We start from the raw sequence: 16,313 nt of genomic DNA, 5'->3' as shown, positions 1-16,313 counted from the left end.
CCATTCCACTGATCTGCTTTTCTGTTTCTTAGCCAGTAGCAGATAGTTTCAATAGTTTCTGCTCATCACATCTTCATGTATCCTCCTGAACACACTATGTACATCCTTCTTTTTATTGCTTTTTTGCCTGTGCTGTTGGATCTTTACCTGTCCTTCAGGGCTCAGCTAAAGGGCTACCTTTTCTCTGAAGCCTTATCCCTGATATTTCTCCTCTACCTTCAGTCTGTAATGAACTTAAATCTCTCATAAAGCAACCTGCTTGGCTTTTCTGTCTTTAATTGTAACTTGAAATAATGCCTTATATAGGGCTTTGCTACAGCCCTCCCAACAGATTGAAAATGTTGTATCTCTTCTGATGTCTAAGTACTTTGTGCACATTTATTAAATAGAATTGAATTCCAAAGGGCCAAATTAGGATCAGGAGGTCAGGGAGACCACATTTAAAAAAATATTCAATTGTGAAATTATCTGGCTTATAGTCACCACAGTAAAGGACATCAATACTCTCTTGGATATTTATTTGATTTTAAAAATCTATTTATTTGCTCCCTCTTAACCATACTTTAAAGTAAATATTATGGATGTTATATTCAATGTATGCTTCATATTTGGAAAAACTTTTTTAAAAAAGTGGGGGAGAGAGAAATAGAGCTCAGTTAAGTCAGGTGACTCGGGCACAGTTACATGGCTAGTAAGTGCCAGAAGTAAGATTCAATTACAGGTCTCACCTGATTTCAAGTCTAGCACTTTTAAAAACTGTACTGCATTGCTCTTTATATAACCATAAGCTTCTATTTGCTCCTGGTGTTGGGGGTAGCATCATGAAGACCGTCTTATCAGCAGTCTGGCAGATTGGATCTCAGCTTTGTATAGGAAATTGGGATAGACAAACTCCTAGCATCTCTTCCACGTGTAAGATTGCAATCTTGCTATGGTATAGGATTTAAGACCTTCCATTCCTTGACCCATACTGGTCCATTCTTAGTGGTTATTGTTCTGGAACAGGAACTCAGTGCCCTATAAGCTGCTTTTTGCACTGTTTCCTAAACTCAGGGTTGAGCTTTGCCTAGCTGCCTTTGTTCTTGCTTCTTTTTTTTGTACTAGTTTGTAGATCTTTAAACATATGAACCCATTCCTCATCCTTTAGGATGTGCATTCTTTAGGACTAAATTCAAGACTTCTTTCCTGAAATCAGAGCCAGTATTTATATAGTGCTTTTTCAGGTCTGCAAAACACTTTTCAAATATTTAGTTTTATACTTACAACAGCCCTATTAGGTAGGTGCTAGTTAACTTTTCCCTATTTTATAGTTGTGAAAATTTAAGTAAATTATATAGACCTAGGGTCATGTAGCTAATGAGTGACCAATTTGAACTTGGATCCTCCTGACTCCAGGTTCAGCACTCTATCCACTGTGCCACCTCACTGACTTACAACATCAATGAGTCTCTAAGGGTGGTTGGTTTTCTGCTCTTGTTTGAAAACCCTTTTGAGGCAATCTATATACTCTTAAGGGTTTTCTTCCAAGAATCAGGAAAGGGATCATATTGAGAATTTCTGGATCAAGTCTCTTTCTGTCATTGGGATAAGAAAAAGACTTGTGATGGGAAAGAAACTGTGGCTCATGTTTTTGGCCACTACTATGATAAAAAAGACATTGTCCCAGACTCTATTTTGAGTCTCCAGACATTATTCCTGAAAGCTCAAGGTTCAGAAAACCTGAAGAATCATGTCTGGAAAAGAAGCTATAGCTCCTGTTTTGTTTTTAAATCGGAACTTTATTTAAGATTATAGTGGCAAAAGTTTCTGTAGTATTTTTACTGCTACAACTCTAAGCTAATTATTTTATAATGAAACCTTTTCTCTCAAGTTTTCAACTGCTAAGTCAATAGTATTTTGTGGTGGCATGCATTCCTAATAGCTCCCAATTAAAATTAGAAGAGATGAAATTGTAGTAATGCATTTGAAATTAGGAACTGTAACCTGAGATACTGCTTTTATTTTATCCTCATCATATGGATCACAGCTTCTGTTTTGACTAGCTGAAAATGTCCTTGACTTCCCCTATCTGTTATATGTTTCCAGACATGTATACCTTTCTTTTCCCTTCTTGTTTCCTGTAAAATTTCATATATTTATATATAGTTTATAGATTATCTCTATACTATGTAGAAGCTTCAGTTAAAGATAAAAACTTGGAACTTTTCAAATTTCCATATGAGTTACAGGTAGTGTAAGTTAAGTTCTTGCAATTCTAGCCAGCTGGAGGAAAACCTTTGTCAGTGTGTAGAAGTGCAGAGCAAATCTTAACAGTTCAGACCAAGAGTGTCTAATCAAAGATCTCAGGGATGGGGACTGGACACATCCATTCAAACAGCACACAAATCCTTTGACCTGAAAACAGATTTTAAAGGCATAGAAACAGAAAACCACATGTACAGGGAAAAAGTGGCCATTTTGAATCAGTCAGCCTGAGTCAGACTTTTGGCAGCTGTCCAACACTGCTTTTGCTAAATTCACTGCTCCATTAGTTCACTGTCTCTCAATGGGAGATGTAAAGAACTCATGCTGGATATACAGATAGGGGACCAAATTTATCAGGCCATGATCGATACTGGGGCCAGCAGATCCATGATTACATCAGAACCAAAGGGCTGTAAAAGGACTGGATTCTTGACTGTAAAAGGGGCTACAGGCCATGAAGAAAATGTATGCAAATTAAGATCAAAGATGGTAAAAATTGGATCCCTAACCATTTATCATTCAATTTTATTAATGCCAGAATGCCCAGTAACCTGGTTGGACATAACATTTTATGCAAATTAGCTGCAACTAATCAGTATGACCCATCAGTTCAGCTTTTCTTACATCTTCCAAAAAGATCTCTCAAATACCATCCCATCCTATTTTTAGATCAGGTAGAGGAGAGAAGAGATTGACAGTGTAAGGGAGCTATCTACACTATCCCATATAACATCCCTGAAGCTATTTGGTCAAAAAATTCCATGGACGTAGGGAAAATCCTTTCTGCTGAACCTGTCAAGATCAAGGTCAAGGAGGGTATTCCACCTAAAATCCCTCAATTTAAACTGAGTAAAGAAACTGTGGAAGGAGTAAGACCTATCATTCAAAGTCTTCCTGGACCAGGGAATTCTGACTTATGGTTTCTTAGAATATTACACTCCCATAATGTCTATCAAGAAAGCAAAACCTGATTGAAATGGGAAGATACAGTGGGGACTGGTCCAAGATCTGGGGGCAGTCAGTAACTTTATTAAAAAGAGTCATACTGTGGTACCTAGTCCTGCCAACATCATTGCAGAAATACCAAGCACAATGGCACAGTTCACAGTGATTGGCCTCTGTTTGGCATATTTTACCATTCTGCTGCACAGAGACAGCCAGAAGCTGTTCGGCTTTTCCTGGGAAGGAAAACAAATCTTATGGAGGCATCTTCCACATGGATTCTCAGAAAGCATGACCATCTTCTGCCAGATCTTGCAGAGAGACCTTGAATCGATCACTTTCACTCACAGCAAATTAATTCATTATGTGGACAATTTGCTCCTAATGTCACCAACAGCCAAAATATGTCAGAGACAGTGCACACCTGCTAAGAGAACTATGCAAGTGTGGCCACGAAGTTTCCATATCAAAGTTGCAGTGGGTCCTACCTAGAGTTGAGTATTTATGATTTATCCTAGGGAAAGGCTCAAGGAAAATCTCCCAGAAGAGAATAGCTGGTATACAGAAGCTAAGCATGCCAAAGACAAAGAAACAACTCCATGCTATAATAGGAGTTACAAGTTACTGTCAACAATGGGTCCCAGGGTATAGTTTAATTGCAAAACATTTGAATGAACTTACTAGGTCCATTGTCACAGAACCATTAAATTTAACAAGAGAACACAAGTATGCTATCGAGAAGCTCAAGGCTGCAATTTTGTCAAGCCCAGCCTTGGGCATTCTGAACTATGACAAACCGTTTCATCCGTTGGTTCATGAAGACAAAGGTATAGCTTCTAGCATTCTCATGCAAAGTCTGGGAGACTTATTAAGACCAACAGCTTATTATAATTCCATCATGGACCTGGTTATCTGTGGAATGCCTGCATGTCTTAAAGCCATAGCTGCTGTGGCTCTGATGGTCAGAAAATCCTCAGACTTGGTATTGGGAGGACATCTCAGAGTTGTATTCCCCACATCAAATTGAAACCCCATTAAGGAAATACAACTCTGCAAGCCTTTACGTCACAGAGACTGTCACAATACCAAGCCGTGTTGCTAGGGAATGAGAATCTATCATTTCACTGGTGCAAGAACCTCAACCCAGCTACATTAATATCAGATCTACCATTAGAAGGTGAATGTATCCATAGCTGTGACAACACTCTACAGATAGTGCAGAAAACCAGAGAGGATCTAAGTGATATTCCCCTGGATAATTTTGACATGCCACTGTTCATGAATGGATCTTCACATGTAGTAGATGGCACTAGGTACATGGGAGCAGCCGTAACAATGCAAGATAAGACACTGTGGTATGCAGCATTACCATCTAACATCAGTGCTTAAGGGGCAGAGATCTTAAGCCTCACTAAGGCTCTCTAATTAGCAAAAGACAAGTCAGTTACCATTTACACAGATTCTAGATATGCTTTCGGAGTAGTCCATAGCATGGGGGAAATCTGGAAACAACATGGGTTTATAACAAGCAGTGGAAAACAGATAGCATATGCTAAATTGATTAGTGATCTCCTGGAAGCTGTCCAATTACCTAAACAAGTGGCAATTATTCATTGCAGAAGTCATTGTAAGCTCATAGATACAGTGGCATTAAGCAATCATAGGGTGATGTCACAGCTAAATTCGGAGCTAGATATGGGTCATCTTACATCCTAAGCTTGTATTTGGTGGAAGAAACAGATCTGTAAAATGTTTATTCACCATGGGAAGTGAAGGAATGGAAGAAAAATCTTGGTGCCCAACTGGTGAATGACATGGATATTGTCATCTGGAAAGCCCATATTGCTGAAATCTCTGTACTACACACTCTGTAATGCTTTACAACAACAAGATCATTATGGTACACATGGATTAATTGATTCCATCTGCCACCACTGGACAGCTAAAGACATTATGACTTATGCAATAAGAGTGTGTGAGAAATGTAAAATTTTCTTGCAATTCAACCAAGGAGTAACCAGAAATAAAACCTTTGGTGGGAGACAACTAACCTACACTCCATCTGAAGATATTTAAGTGGATTATATTTCAATGCCTCCATGCCACAGGTTCAAGTATGCATTTATCATAATAGATCATCTCACTAAGTGGCCTGAAGTCTTCCCAGCCAAAAAATACAACACTGCATTTGTAGCAAAAGTGTTATTGTGAGAGACAATACCCAGATTCTCTATACCATCTCATATTGGCTCAGATTCTGGAAATAATTTTGCTCAAAAAATATTAGGGGAAGTTTATGAAACCCTAGGAATAAAAACATCTACGTTCTGTTTATAGACCCCAAGCTTCAGGTCAGGTTGAGAGATTTAATAAACACATAAGGAATCTAATTGGTAAGCTCTGTGCTGAATCACACTTAAAATAGCCAGATGCATTGCCATTAGTTTTGTTCTACCTAAGGAGTCAACCAAACAGCATAACACATCTCTCACCATTTGAATTACTATATGGACATGCACCTTGGCAAGTCTGTGCACCTCATAAAACAACTTATTTATCACACCTTGGAACTGAGTGCAAGCTTTATGAATATATCAAGGTACTGAAAGAGAGGTTGGATGAACTTCATAGTTTGGTTTTGATCCAAGAAAGAGTTCCTATTCATTATTCCTTGCACAGTTACAAACTGGGAGACAGTCTATATTAGAAATTTCAGCAGGAAGTCCATTCTTGACCCAAAATGGACAGGCCCACATGAAATTCTATTAACCACTCCAACAAGTATAAAGGTCAAAGGGAAAGATCTATGGTTCCACATCACTCATGTGAAATCATCAAAAGAAGATGTTACTCAACAGCAACTAAATACAGACCCAGCAGAAATAACATCTGAAAAGCAATCTATAGAAACCATAAACATATATCCAAGCAGTGATATAGAAGAATTAAATGATGATTAAACCATCTAAAAGAAACATCAGCAAAATGAATATCCATAGAATGAACCATCTTAGGGAAGCATGAATAAATCATTATAACGTCAAAATCAATAATTCAATAAAAATCAATAAACCAACACATTCAAACAACATATAGTAACATTAATTTGAATCTACAATAGGTACCATCCAGGAAAAACTCACTTTACATAAAAGTTGAAAAAAGTTTTCCCACTACACAATCACACTTATGCAGCAACAGTTACAGAAGAAAAGAAGGGGACAAGTAACTTCAGTCAAGTCTAGACAACCAACAGGAACAGGGTAAGCTGATTACAGATGAAGTACAGCTTCAAGACATCACAAGGACAAAGCAACAAGGACAACAGGATGAGTCAGATCTGTCAAGCATCACAAAGAACTGGACAACATCAGGACGAGAAGAAAGGACAATCCCATAATCTTCAAAGAAAAACTAGATTTGAATTGTGTAGAGTGGAAACATAACACAGCATAACATATCTTCAGCACATACTCATTGCATCCAACATAATAGCATGCATGCAATATAGTATATAAACAACTGAAGAATAAGGCTGAATGGAGTAGGTGAGTATACCCATGACACAGAACATTCGTAGGTCAAATTTCAATACATGAAGATCTAAACAACTTCACATAATGCAAATAGTTAAGGGCAGTCTAGTGCCTTATCCACACCAAGGGATATATTGTACCTTGATCTGGATAACAGTGCTTCTATTGCTCTAATATGTAAAGGTTATATTGTATATATGTAAAATATGCACTAACATATGTAAATAGATTTGTACATGGTTAGGGAAAGACAGGGAATTTGTGTGAGAATCAGAATAGGGTCAGAATATTGTCTATAAATAAGATAGAACATACTGTATTATAGTAATGTACATAGTATAGCAAAGTTTACTCATTTGGCTATTAAAAGCCTTGAGCGTATTCTTAATGTTGCTAACATTTTAGGCTTTAGGAACTAATACCCTAATATAGCACAAGATTGTTACTCATGATACTAACATTTTTACTAACATCAAGATTCTTAAATTCTTTGTTAAAGGCATTAGAATAGTTTGAAGTTATAATGTTGCCTATGATTTTACAGTAATCTATAGTTGCAAGTCAATATAGAAACTGTATTTGCTTATATATGTAGTTTCCATAGTGCGATAAACCATAAGACTACAATAACAATTGCTTAGTTGCAATGCAAACTGTGTTTGTTACATTACTGATTTTTGTTTGCATATGTGTTGTTGTTATAATGCATTCACTTGCCATGTAAAACTCTACCTTTTCCAATTTTTTTTTCTTTCCTAATCCCTGCCTTAGATAGAATGGATGGTAGATCAGTTAGGACATAGAAAGAGAAAGATTTATTATTTTGTGAAGGGTGGTAGACACAGTTAGGAAAATATAATTCATAGCTAGCATAGATTAGGAATAAATAGAAAAAATAGGAAATTTTTAGGTTAAAAATTCCCAAAGACAAAATGGGCATTATCGTAAGTTAAGTTTTTGTAAGAATTGTAAGAAGCCAAGTCTGGTGGGCAGGGCTGTCAGTTGAATCTTGGAACCTTGGGAGATTCCTGATGCCATGCCGGGGCTTGGAGAGCTATCAGTGGTTGGGATTTGCCCTATATAAGAGAGAGAGAAAGAGCCCAAGCCTCAGGGACTCAATCTTGAGCTGGGATTCTGGGTGGGTAGATGAATCCTTTCTCTCCTCGACTTATTGAGTAGGCTAGGGATCAACCAGCATACATAAAGATTATGATATTACTTCTTAGTCTTAGGGTCAACAGACATCAACCACCAAACTACTGTTATCTTCAAATTATATACAGAAGATTTTAACCAACCAATTTCTCATCAATCAAGCTACAACCTGATCCATCTATAGGCAAGCAGTGCCAACTCCAGCAGGCCTGTGAGGCCTGGCCCAACCTGACCCAACATTCTGAAACAGTTGGACTTAATATCTTGGGCTAATATTAGATTTTATTTAGTGTTTCCTATACCCTCTTCACTTCCCTCCGCTTCCCTGATTATTCAAACAATTTTAAGTAAATTCCTTGTTACAAACCTAAACCATCTACTGACCTTTTGTGGGTTGACTTGACAACAAAAGTGAAATAGGTAGCCTCAAGAGAGTTTCAGGGAAATCTGAAAGGACAGAGAGGTATCCAGCTTCTTCCTTAGAAGCTGTGACCGATAACTCATGTGACTGCGAATGATATGATTGGTAAATTAATTTTTATCATTAAGTTTTATAATCCTAATTTATTTATCATCAATTGATTGGCTGTTGACTGCCAGGAAATTAGTTTCCTGAGGAACATATTGTAATTGGTTGAGGGAATTCTGAAGGAAGTTTGATTATATATACAGACTTCCTGTTGACAGCAAAGAGAGGCTTAAACCTCTTTCTAAAATCTGGGGCTTTTTGTTTCATTTCCTCAGAGTCATTACATCATCTCTACTGATTCCCTCAGTGATCATTACAGTAGCTTAGTTTGATGTCCTCCCTATAGCTCTGATGTTTATAAAGTTAACTCTTTAAAGTTAGATCTAGATTTCACCACATGAACTAAATTCTGAGTAGGTGTATTAAAACTGTATTAAATTATACTAAGTCTTATAACTAGCAGGCTTTTATACTAAGTCTTATAACTAGCAGGCTTAAGCAACATTACCTAGGGAATCTCCACAAGTGATCTGGAACCTGGAAAGTTGATTGATTAGAAGAAACCACTCTGCCAATCTGCACTAGAAACAAGGTCCATTCTAGGCAGTGTTAATCAACATTCCAGTTAAAGACACTAAGATGTTGATTCAGGAATCTTTGAATCTGAGTGGACTAAACTGGACAGTGGTCAAAAATGAATGTCTTTGATGCAGTAAAATGCTTCTCAGAAGCTTATGACTGCATGAAGAAGATGGCTAAACCCAGGATGACAGAATAAGAAATCTGTTCTATAAATGGACATTAATTGAATGTTGCATAGGTATTTAATCAAACCGTTGTTATTACTCAGCACCTGAATTGCTTTGGGATATTAAGGAAAGGTTTAGAACAGATCAAACATAAGGGGATATCTAACTAGGACATCAAGGTTTGTTGCTAGGAACACTATGAATCAAAAGAGTTTTGAAAACCTTGGGTTTTATAACACAATAGTTATTCTGTTTTTCTTTATTGTGGCAATCAGTGCCCAAAACTTGTATCTGCCTATGGAAATGCTTGCCAAAAAATTATATAAAATTATCTTGAGAAGAAAACAATTGGATTTACAAGAATATTCTTAGACATGCACATATGTCATTTTTGACCTAACAAGGGGTTGTAGCAGGAGAATTTTGGACTCGCGACTTTTGCTGCCACTGTGATACACACATTGCTCCAGTCTTTATTTGTAGTCATTGCCCTTGAAAGCTTGATGATCACAGTATCTGTAGAATCAAGGCAGAGAAAGAAGTCACAATCCCTCTTTTGATTAGTTGAAAGATGCCCTTATCTCTTCCTCTTCCTGTTACTTCTTTCCAGACATATCTCCCTTTCTTTTCTCCCCCTGCTTTCTGTAGAATTCCATTTCTTTCCATTGCTTACCTATTCATATTCTATATAGAATTCTATAGGCTCTTTGACTTTTTTTTGACACAGATGAGTCTGTTATCTGAGTGTAAAAATTCTGCAGATAATTATCTCTGCATATTGCTGATTTGTTGACTGACAGCAGCACTTAATCCGTGGACTCGGATAATTTTTATCTCAAGATGTTTCTGGAGAAATGGAAAGGGATCTCGGGTCATTGAATACAATTTGTATCTCAACAGGACTTGTCCTCTAATGTGAGAGGTGAAGTGGTGCAATGGAGACTTTGTTTTGAGTCCATTTTCTGCCATTGCCTCTGTGGTCTCAGTCAAATCACAAAGCCTTTCTGAAACTGTAAAACATGGGAACTGCTCTAGATGACCTGCATGGTCTCTGCCAGCTCTACATTATTGATTGTATGATCCTTGACAAGTAGGGCAAAATAGTGTCTGCTCAAATATTGGCTTTAATAGAATTCCTTAACTCCAGAGGCAGCCTTTTCTACTCTTGGAGAGATTTCATGATTTGAAGGTTTTTTCCTTACTATGTCTAGGACCTATAATTTCATCCATACTAATATCAATATGAACCTTAACTGTCTTAACCCATCTCTACTTAAGTACATTGTCTTTGGGAGTTATGGTCAAAATTCCCTTGGCATACAGCCAATCTGGTGATGATCCTTTCTGAATTTACCTAATCCAGTCTTCTGCTTTTAATCATCGATCTATTGTAAGTCCCCTCCTCCTCTAAGCCATCCATCTTAGTTAGAATATGTCCAAAGCCACTTCCATGCCATGTTGAGCCATTGGGATAAGACTTGGGGAAAGTTTTCCTTAAATTGAGCTGAAATTTGCCTCTCCAGCTCTACATGTTGCCTACCAACTCCTGTGATCTTGAGCTTGCCAAAACAAATAAGTCCTTCTGTGCAAAAGTCTATTACATATTTGAAGGCAGTTTGATGTTATAGAGTTCTTGTCCTTGAAGTCAAATGACAATTTGTTTCCTAAATTTCAAGAATAAAATTGGAGAAAAGTAGGAGTTGCCTGAAGAGATTGAAGATATACAAGACACTCATTAATCAGTGTAGATTTTAAAAATACATGTAAAGAAGATGGAAGCAAGTGCAGGAAATGGAAGGCAATGGCAAAATATGGTCTGGTCCTACAAGAATGTGAGAAATGTTGAAGCAGAAGTGATAGAAACCCTGGGAGGAAATGATCCTCACTCCTAGATTTTGTGATAGAGGAGAGGAAAGCTGGATATAGTTTGACATGAATACTTCTTAAGGATAGGGATTATTTTGCTTTTGTTTTTTTTTTATTCTTAGAATCTATCACAGTGCCAAAGACATGGTAGGTACTTAATTAGTAGCCTTGTTGAATCATCATCTTTCATGAGTAAGATTATGTAGACTAGTCTCAGAGATATATATCCAATTTTCCTCTCTTTCCTGAGCCACAATTGTTGAACATCTCCAAATCAATATCTCATAGGTATCTCAATCTTAATGTCTAAAACAATTCATTTTCTCCCCCCCTTAAACCTTTCCTTCTTCTCATCTTTTTTATTTTTCTTAAGGACACCATCATCTTCACCATCTTTACTTATTACATTCTCTTTCTGCCCTCATGCACAGGGTGACACAGGCCATCCTTCATGCCAGTCTTGGATTTCCTTCTTATATCTACCTATTAGATTCCTTAATTTCTGTTGTGCTTACATTAGGCTCAACTTCCTCTTGGAAGCTTTCCCTGAGATCTTCTTGGTTATTGGTGTGCTCTCTCTAGCCAAATTACATTGAATTTCCATATCTCTTCTAAGCCAATGTTCTTCCAGAAGCACATAAATCCCTCAAGGCAGGTGACAGTCTTTATTTCACCTTTCTTCCTCTCTCTAGTGCATTGCACGGTGTGTTGTATATAACAGGCACTAAATGTATTTATTTAGTTAATGACTCTTGGTGAAGGGAGCTATCTTGTTTTTAAGGTTGTTTGTCTGCTGTCCATGAACCAAAAACCCACGTATGATGCTATAAAAAAACACCTCTGTATTGAGTGCCCAGTTCCAAGTCAGTGCATACTAGACGAAACTTTAAATAAATCCCAAATTATCCAGGGAATTGCTACCAAATTGGCCCTACAAATGAACTGCAAGATTGGAGGACATCTTTGGAAGATTTCTGTCCCTGTAAGTTGAACTTTATTGGAATATCTCTTTTTTATAAATGTCATTTTGTAAATATTTACAAATTTTCATTTTTAGTCGTAGCATAGAAATACTTTTAAAAGTCTTAATAATACTTCTGAGCTATGGTATTGATGGAATTTAGGAGTTTTCCTCTGGAAACATAGAAATTTATAGAGAAGTGAAGGTCCTACCTAAGCATACTGATGGTCTTCTTGTCATGCATTAATGGAGTGCCTGCCACCAGGTAACATAGTAGGCAACTCAGAACTTCTTATATTCTGTAATAAATATCTGTGTTTGTGTGGTATCAATAGAAATCTCCCTTAAGTTCTCTAATTGTAAATCATTCAAGGCTTACAGTCTTAGGTTTTAAAGAAAATTTCTTGATTTTTCCATGTATTGTTTTTCTTGTATGTTTTTTAATGAATGTGTTTTTCCCCATTTGAGTTCCCAGATGCTATGTTTGTTGGAATTGATTGTTATCATGACACTTCATCGAAACTTAAATCAGTCGCAGGATTTGTTGCTAGCATGGATTCATCATTGACTAAGTGAGTAGGACTTGGTAGATAAGAATGAATTTTACAAAGCTTTTAAGTTTGAGTTTTATTTGGGGCAAAGACCAAGGATTTCTAGAAACTTAAATGTCAGTAATGCAAGATTAGATTTTTTTTCAATGACCTAGATCTCTCTCCTTATTTTTCTTGTTTTCTAACTTTCATTGGAAGTGTCTTCATCGACATACCCTGTCATACTTATTTATAGAGGTCGGATGTCCACAAGTGTGCACATTGCACATATTTTCAAAAATTTCCTGATGTATTTATCAGTAATGCTGATTTTCTTCTTTATTTTTCAGAAAAATATTATTTGTTAAATGAGGTGACTCTCTGAGAAGGGAAAGGGAAGGGTAACTGGGAACAAAAGCTCTGAATAAAGACTTATTTATTTTTATTTTTTTTAAACCCTTGTACTTCGGTGTATTGTCTCATAGGTGGAAGATTGGTAAGGGTGGGCAATGGGGGTCAAGTGACTTGCCCAGGGTCACACAGCTGGGAAGTGGCTGAGGCCGGGTTTGAACCTAGGACCTCCTGTCTCTAGGCCTGACTCTCACTCCACTGAGCTACCCAGCTGCCCCCCTGAATAAAGACTTATTTTAAAAAATATTTCTCTCTTCCCTTCCAGTGATATTGTTGGATGTGGTGAAAATGAAGTATGCAATCTTTGGGGATGAGGAGGATTATTTTTTTTTCTTTTTTCTTTTTCTTTTTTTTCATTCTAGATCTGTGATCTCGTAGATGTGAGAAACTTACCATGTGGAAACTTTCCATAACTGAATAATAATTGCCTACCTGAAATTTAGTCTTGGAGAGTTGCTTTTGGAGTGGATAGGGATGAAATGGAAGGGACTGAGAGATTACATGACTAACCCACAGTCACGTATTTAGTATGTGTCAGATTTAGGACTTGAACCTAACTTTAATCCTAATGATGGTAATTATAATACCTCACATTTTTTATATGATACTTTAACGCTTGCAAAGCACTTTATATATGTTACCTCATTTGACCTTCACAATACCTTCACAATAACCCTAGAGGGTCAGTATTATTATTAACCTCATTTTATAGATTAAGAAACTGAATCTGACAGAACTATAGTGATTTATCCAGAGTCACATAGCTAAGAAATATATGATGGCAGGGTTCAAACTCAGATTCTTGCTATCTTCAAGTCCAATGTTCTATCCATTGTACTGGCACCATTCTGCCTATCCGCTTCCCTGTTCACTCTCTGTGGTCCATCCAAACTGGTCTTCTTGCTTTTTCTCACATGTCACCCTTCATCTCCTGCCTCCTTTGAACTGGACTTTATCCCAAAGCCTGGGAGGTACGCCTTCCTGCCTTCCACTTTGAATAATGTTCTTCATTTCAATATCAGGGTGTTTTTTTTTAACCTAGTGAAGCCTATGATCCTGTTTTTCCTCATCATGTTTTTAAATAATTGAAGGAAATGCTATATTTCAGTTAGAGGTTAGTGAAAATGAAAAGATTTTTTTTCCATCCAAATTGCATACTCCCTGAAATGATTTATGGTCTCTAGGTTAGGAACCACAATTCTACATGGAATCTATTGTGATGTCCTCTGTTGTTTGACCCTCCTTCCTGAAAACTACATCTTTACTTATTTTACCTAAAAGCCCATGTTGTTTCTATCAACAAAATGTGAGCTTCTTGAGGAAGTAACTGGTTTTCTTCTTGTCTTTTGTCTCCAGAGATATGGCATCATCATCATTGACAATAGTCAGCATTTCTATAACACCATGCAGACCCTGTGCTTAGCATTACACATTATCTCAGTTGATCCTCACAACAGTCCTGACATAGGGCTATTATTATCCCCACTTTATGGTTGGGGAAACTGAGACAGGCTGCTGTTAAGTGACTTGCCTGGTGAAGTTTTCATAGAACTAACCTATGTCTGAGGTGGGATTGAACCCGAGTCTTCATGACTTGGGCACAGTGCTCTATCCACTGTTCCATCTAATTACTATTTAATAAATACTTGATGTATGATTGAAATAGAGAAATATGGTTAGTAGTAGTCTTTTTTCCTCAAAAAGCAAAACTAGTGAATGGAAACATAAAATAGGAGGCTGCTTATGTTCAGTGACAGTTGTAGACTTTATTCATTCCAGATAAGTTAGAGCTTTCTCAAAGACAGATCATTATGGCTTTTCTTGTTAACTTGGAAATCCATTGAAAAAGCACCTCTCAGAATGTTCCCCATTCACCATTTGGATGCCTCCTCATAAAAAGGAAGTAACCCACTTGGGCATAGTCTAAGTTTCTGACAAGTCCTCCCCAGTCAGAAAGGCTTTAATGACACAGATGATTTGGGGAGGGCAGTAGAGACACCAAAACTAAGATATATGGCGGGAGGAGGGAGAGATACTGGAATATGTGTAAGTGGGGAGAATATACATAAGAATGAAATATGAACAAAGAGTCTCATGTAGGTAAAATTGTAGTAGGGGAAGAAAGAGCATCTCAGATGAGAGCAGTTGAGTGACACTATCGATAGAATGCTGGACATAAACAGGAAGACTGGAGTTTGAAACTTGTCTCATACTTTTTATTAGTTAGACTCCAGGCAAGCCACTTATATACTCTGTAAGTCTCAGATTCTCATCTCTAAAATAGAAGTAGTAATAGCACTTACCTCATTAGATGATTATACAGACTGAATGAAAGAAATAATATAGGTTGTCCCAAAAGACTTAGCATCGTTTAAAACTGTTAAAGCTTAACATATGTATATATATATATATACATATATAATATACCTTAAAGTCCTATATAAATAAATGAGGTATACTAATTACAATCATTGTTATATCATGATATGGAATATTATTAGATTATAATAACTATCATTATTATGCTATTGTAGAAAAAGCAAGATCACGCAAATTTGATTCTTTCCCTCTTAACAGGTGGTACTCTTGCTGTTGCCTTCAAAAACCAGGGCAGGAATTTTTAGACGGTCTCAACATTTGCTTGGAAAGTAAGTTCCACACTACCTAATTACTCATATCTCATTGGAAAAGTTAGTTTAAATTGAGTATTGTTACAAGGACTAACACTGAAAAATGTTGCCACAGAATTGAAACTAATTTTTTTTAAGGTTACAATTCATCTTAATTTTCTTGATATATTTTCTAGATGCATTAAAGGCCTGGAGAAATAACAACCAACACTGCCCATTTCCTAAGCATATTTTTATCTATCGGGATGGCGTAGGAGATGGTCAACTTCAAGCCATGCTGAATTATGAAGTACCACAGATATTGCGATGTCTAAATTCAATTGAAAATTATTCTTACAAGTAAGCACACGTGAATTATAAAGTGAGCATTAAAACAACCATTATGTCTAATCTTTAAAGCTCCTCTTCATCAGAAGATCTTAATCTAGGCTCCATACGTCCCCAAGGGGATAGATTTAAAGGTCTGGGAAATAATTATATTTTTTATTTTAATGGAAGTAACTTCCTTTGAAATCTTTTGTTTAACTTTATGCATTTAAAAATTATTCTTGTCCATCCATAGGTTTCACCATATTGGCTAAAGGGCCCGTGATATGTCAAAATATTAGAATAGTTGAACTAGGTAGAAAGGTAATTTCCAAAGAAATCTTGTCTAGCAGGTACAGTTGGGGCTTGTGGTAGTAGGGAAATGACACACCAATATTCCAGTGAATTAATTATCTCATCCATGTGGTTATTACTTATAGCATTAAACCACCCCCTCCAATTAAGCAAATTACAAATCAATTTTTTGTGTTATTTTCAAAGCCAAGAAGAACTA

General features: G+C 36.8%; 1 protein-coding gene across 1 annotated transcript in view; it reads left to right on the top strand.

The window, feature by feature from the left end:
• LOC123256838 (piwi-like protein 1) overlaps positions 1–16,313 on the top strand; it is a 76,109-nt gene that overhangs the window by 53,039 nt on the left and 6,757 nt on the right. Inside the window, exons 18-21 of the mRNA XM_044685396.1 lie at positions 11,743–11,943; positions 12,391–12,494; positions 15,441–15,511; positions 15,670–15,832. Of these exons, the coding sequence (XP_044541331.1) occupies positions 11,743–11,943; positions 12,391–12,494; positions 15,441–15,511; positions 15,670–15,832 (539 nt within the window). The remainder of the gene's footprint in view (positions 1–11,742; positions 11,944–12,390; positions 12,495–15,440; positions 15,512–15,669; positions 15,833–16,313) is intronic.

The sequence above is a fragment of the Gracilinanus agilis genome, chromosome 1 (assembly GCF_016433145.1).
Source record: "Gracilinanus agilis isolate LMUSP501 chromosome 1, AgileGrace, whole genome shotgun sequence".
Taxonomy (NCBI): domain Eukaryota; kingdom Metazoa; phylum Chordata; class Mammalia; order Didelphimorphia; family Didelphidae; genus Gracilinanus; species Gracilinanus agilis.
This window is presented reverse-complemented; position numbering and strand designations above follow the sequence as displayed.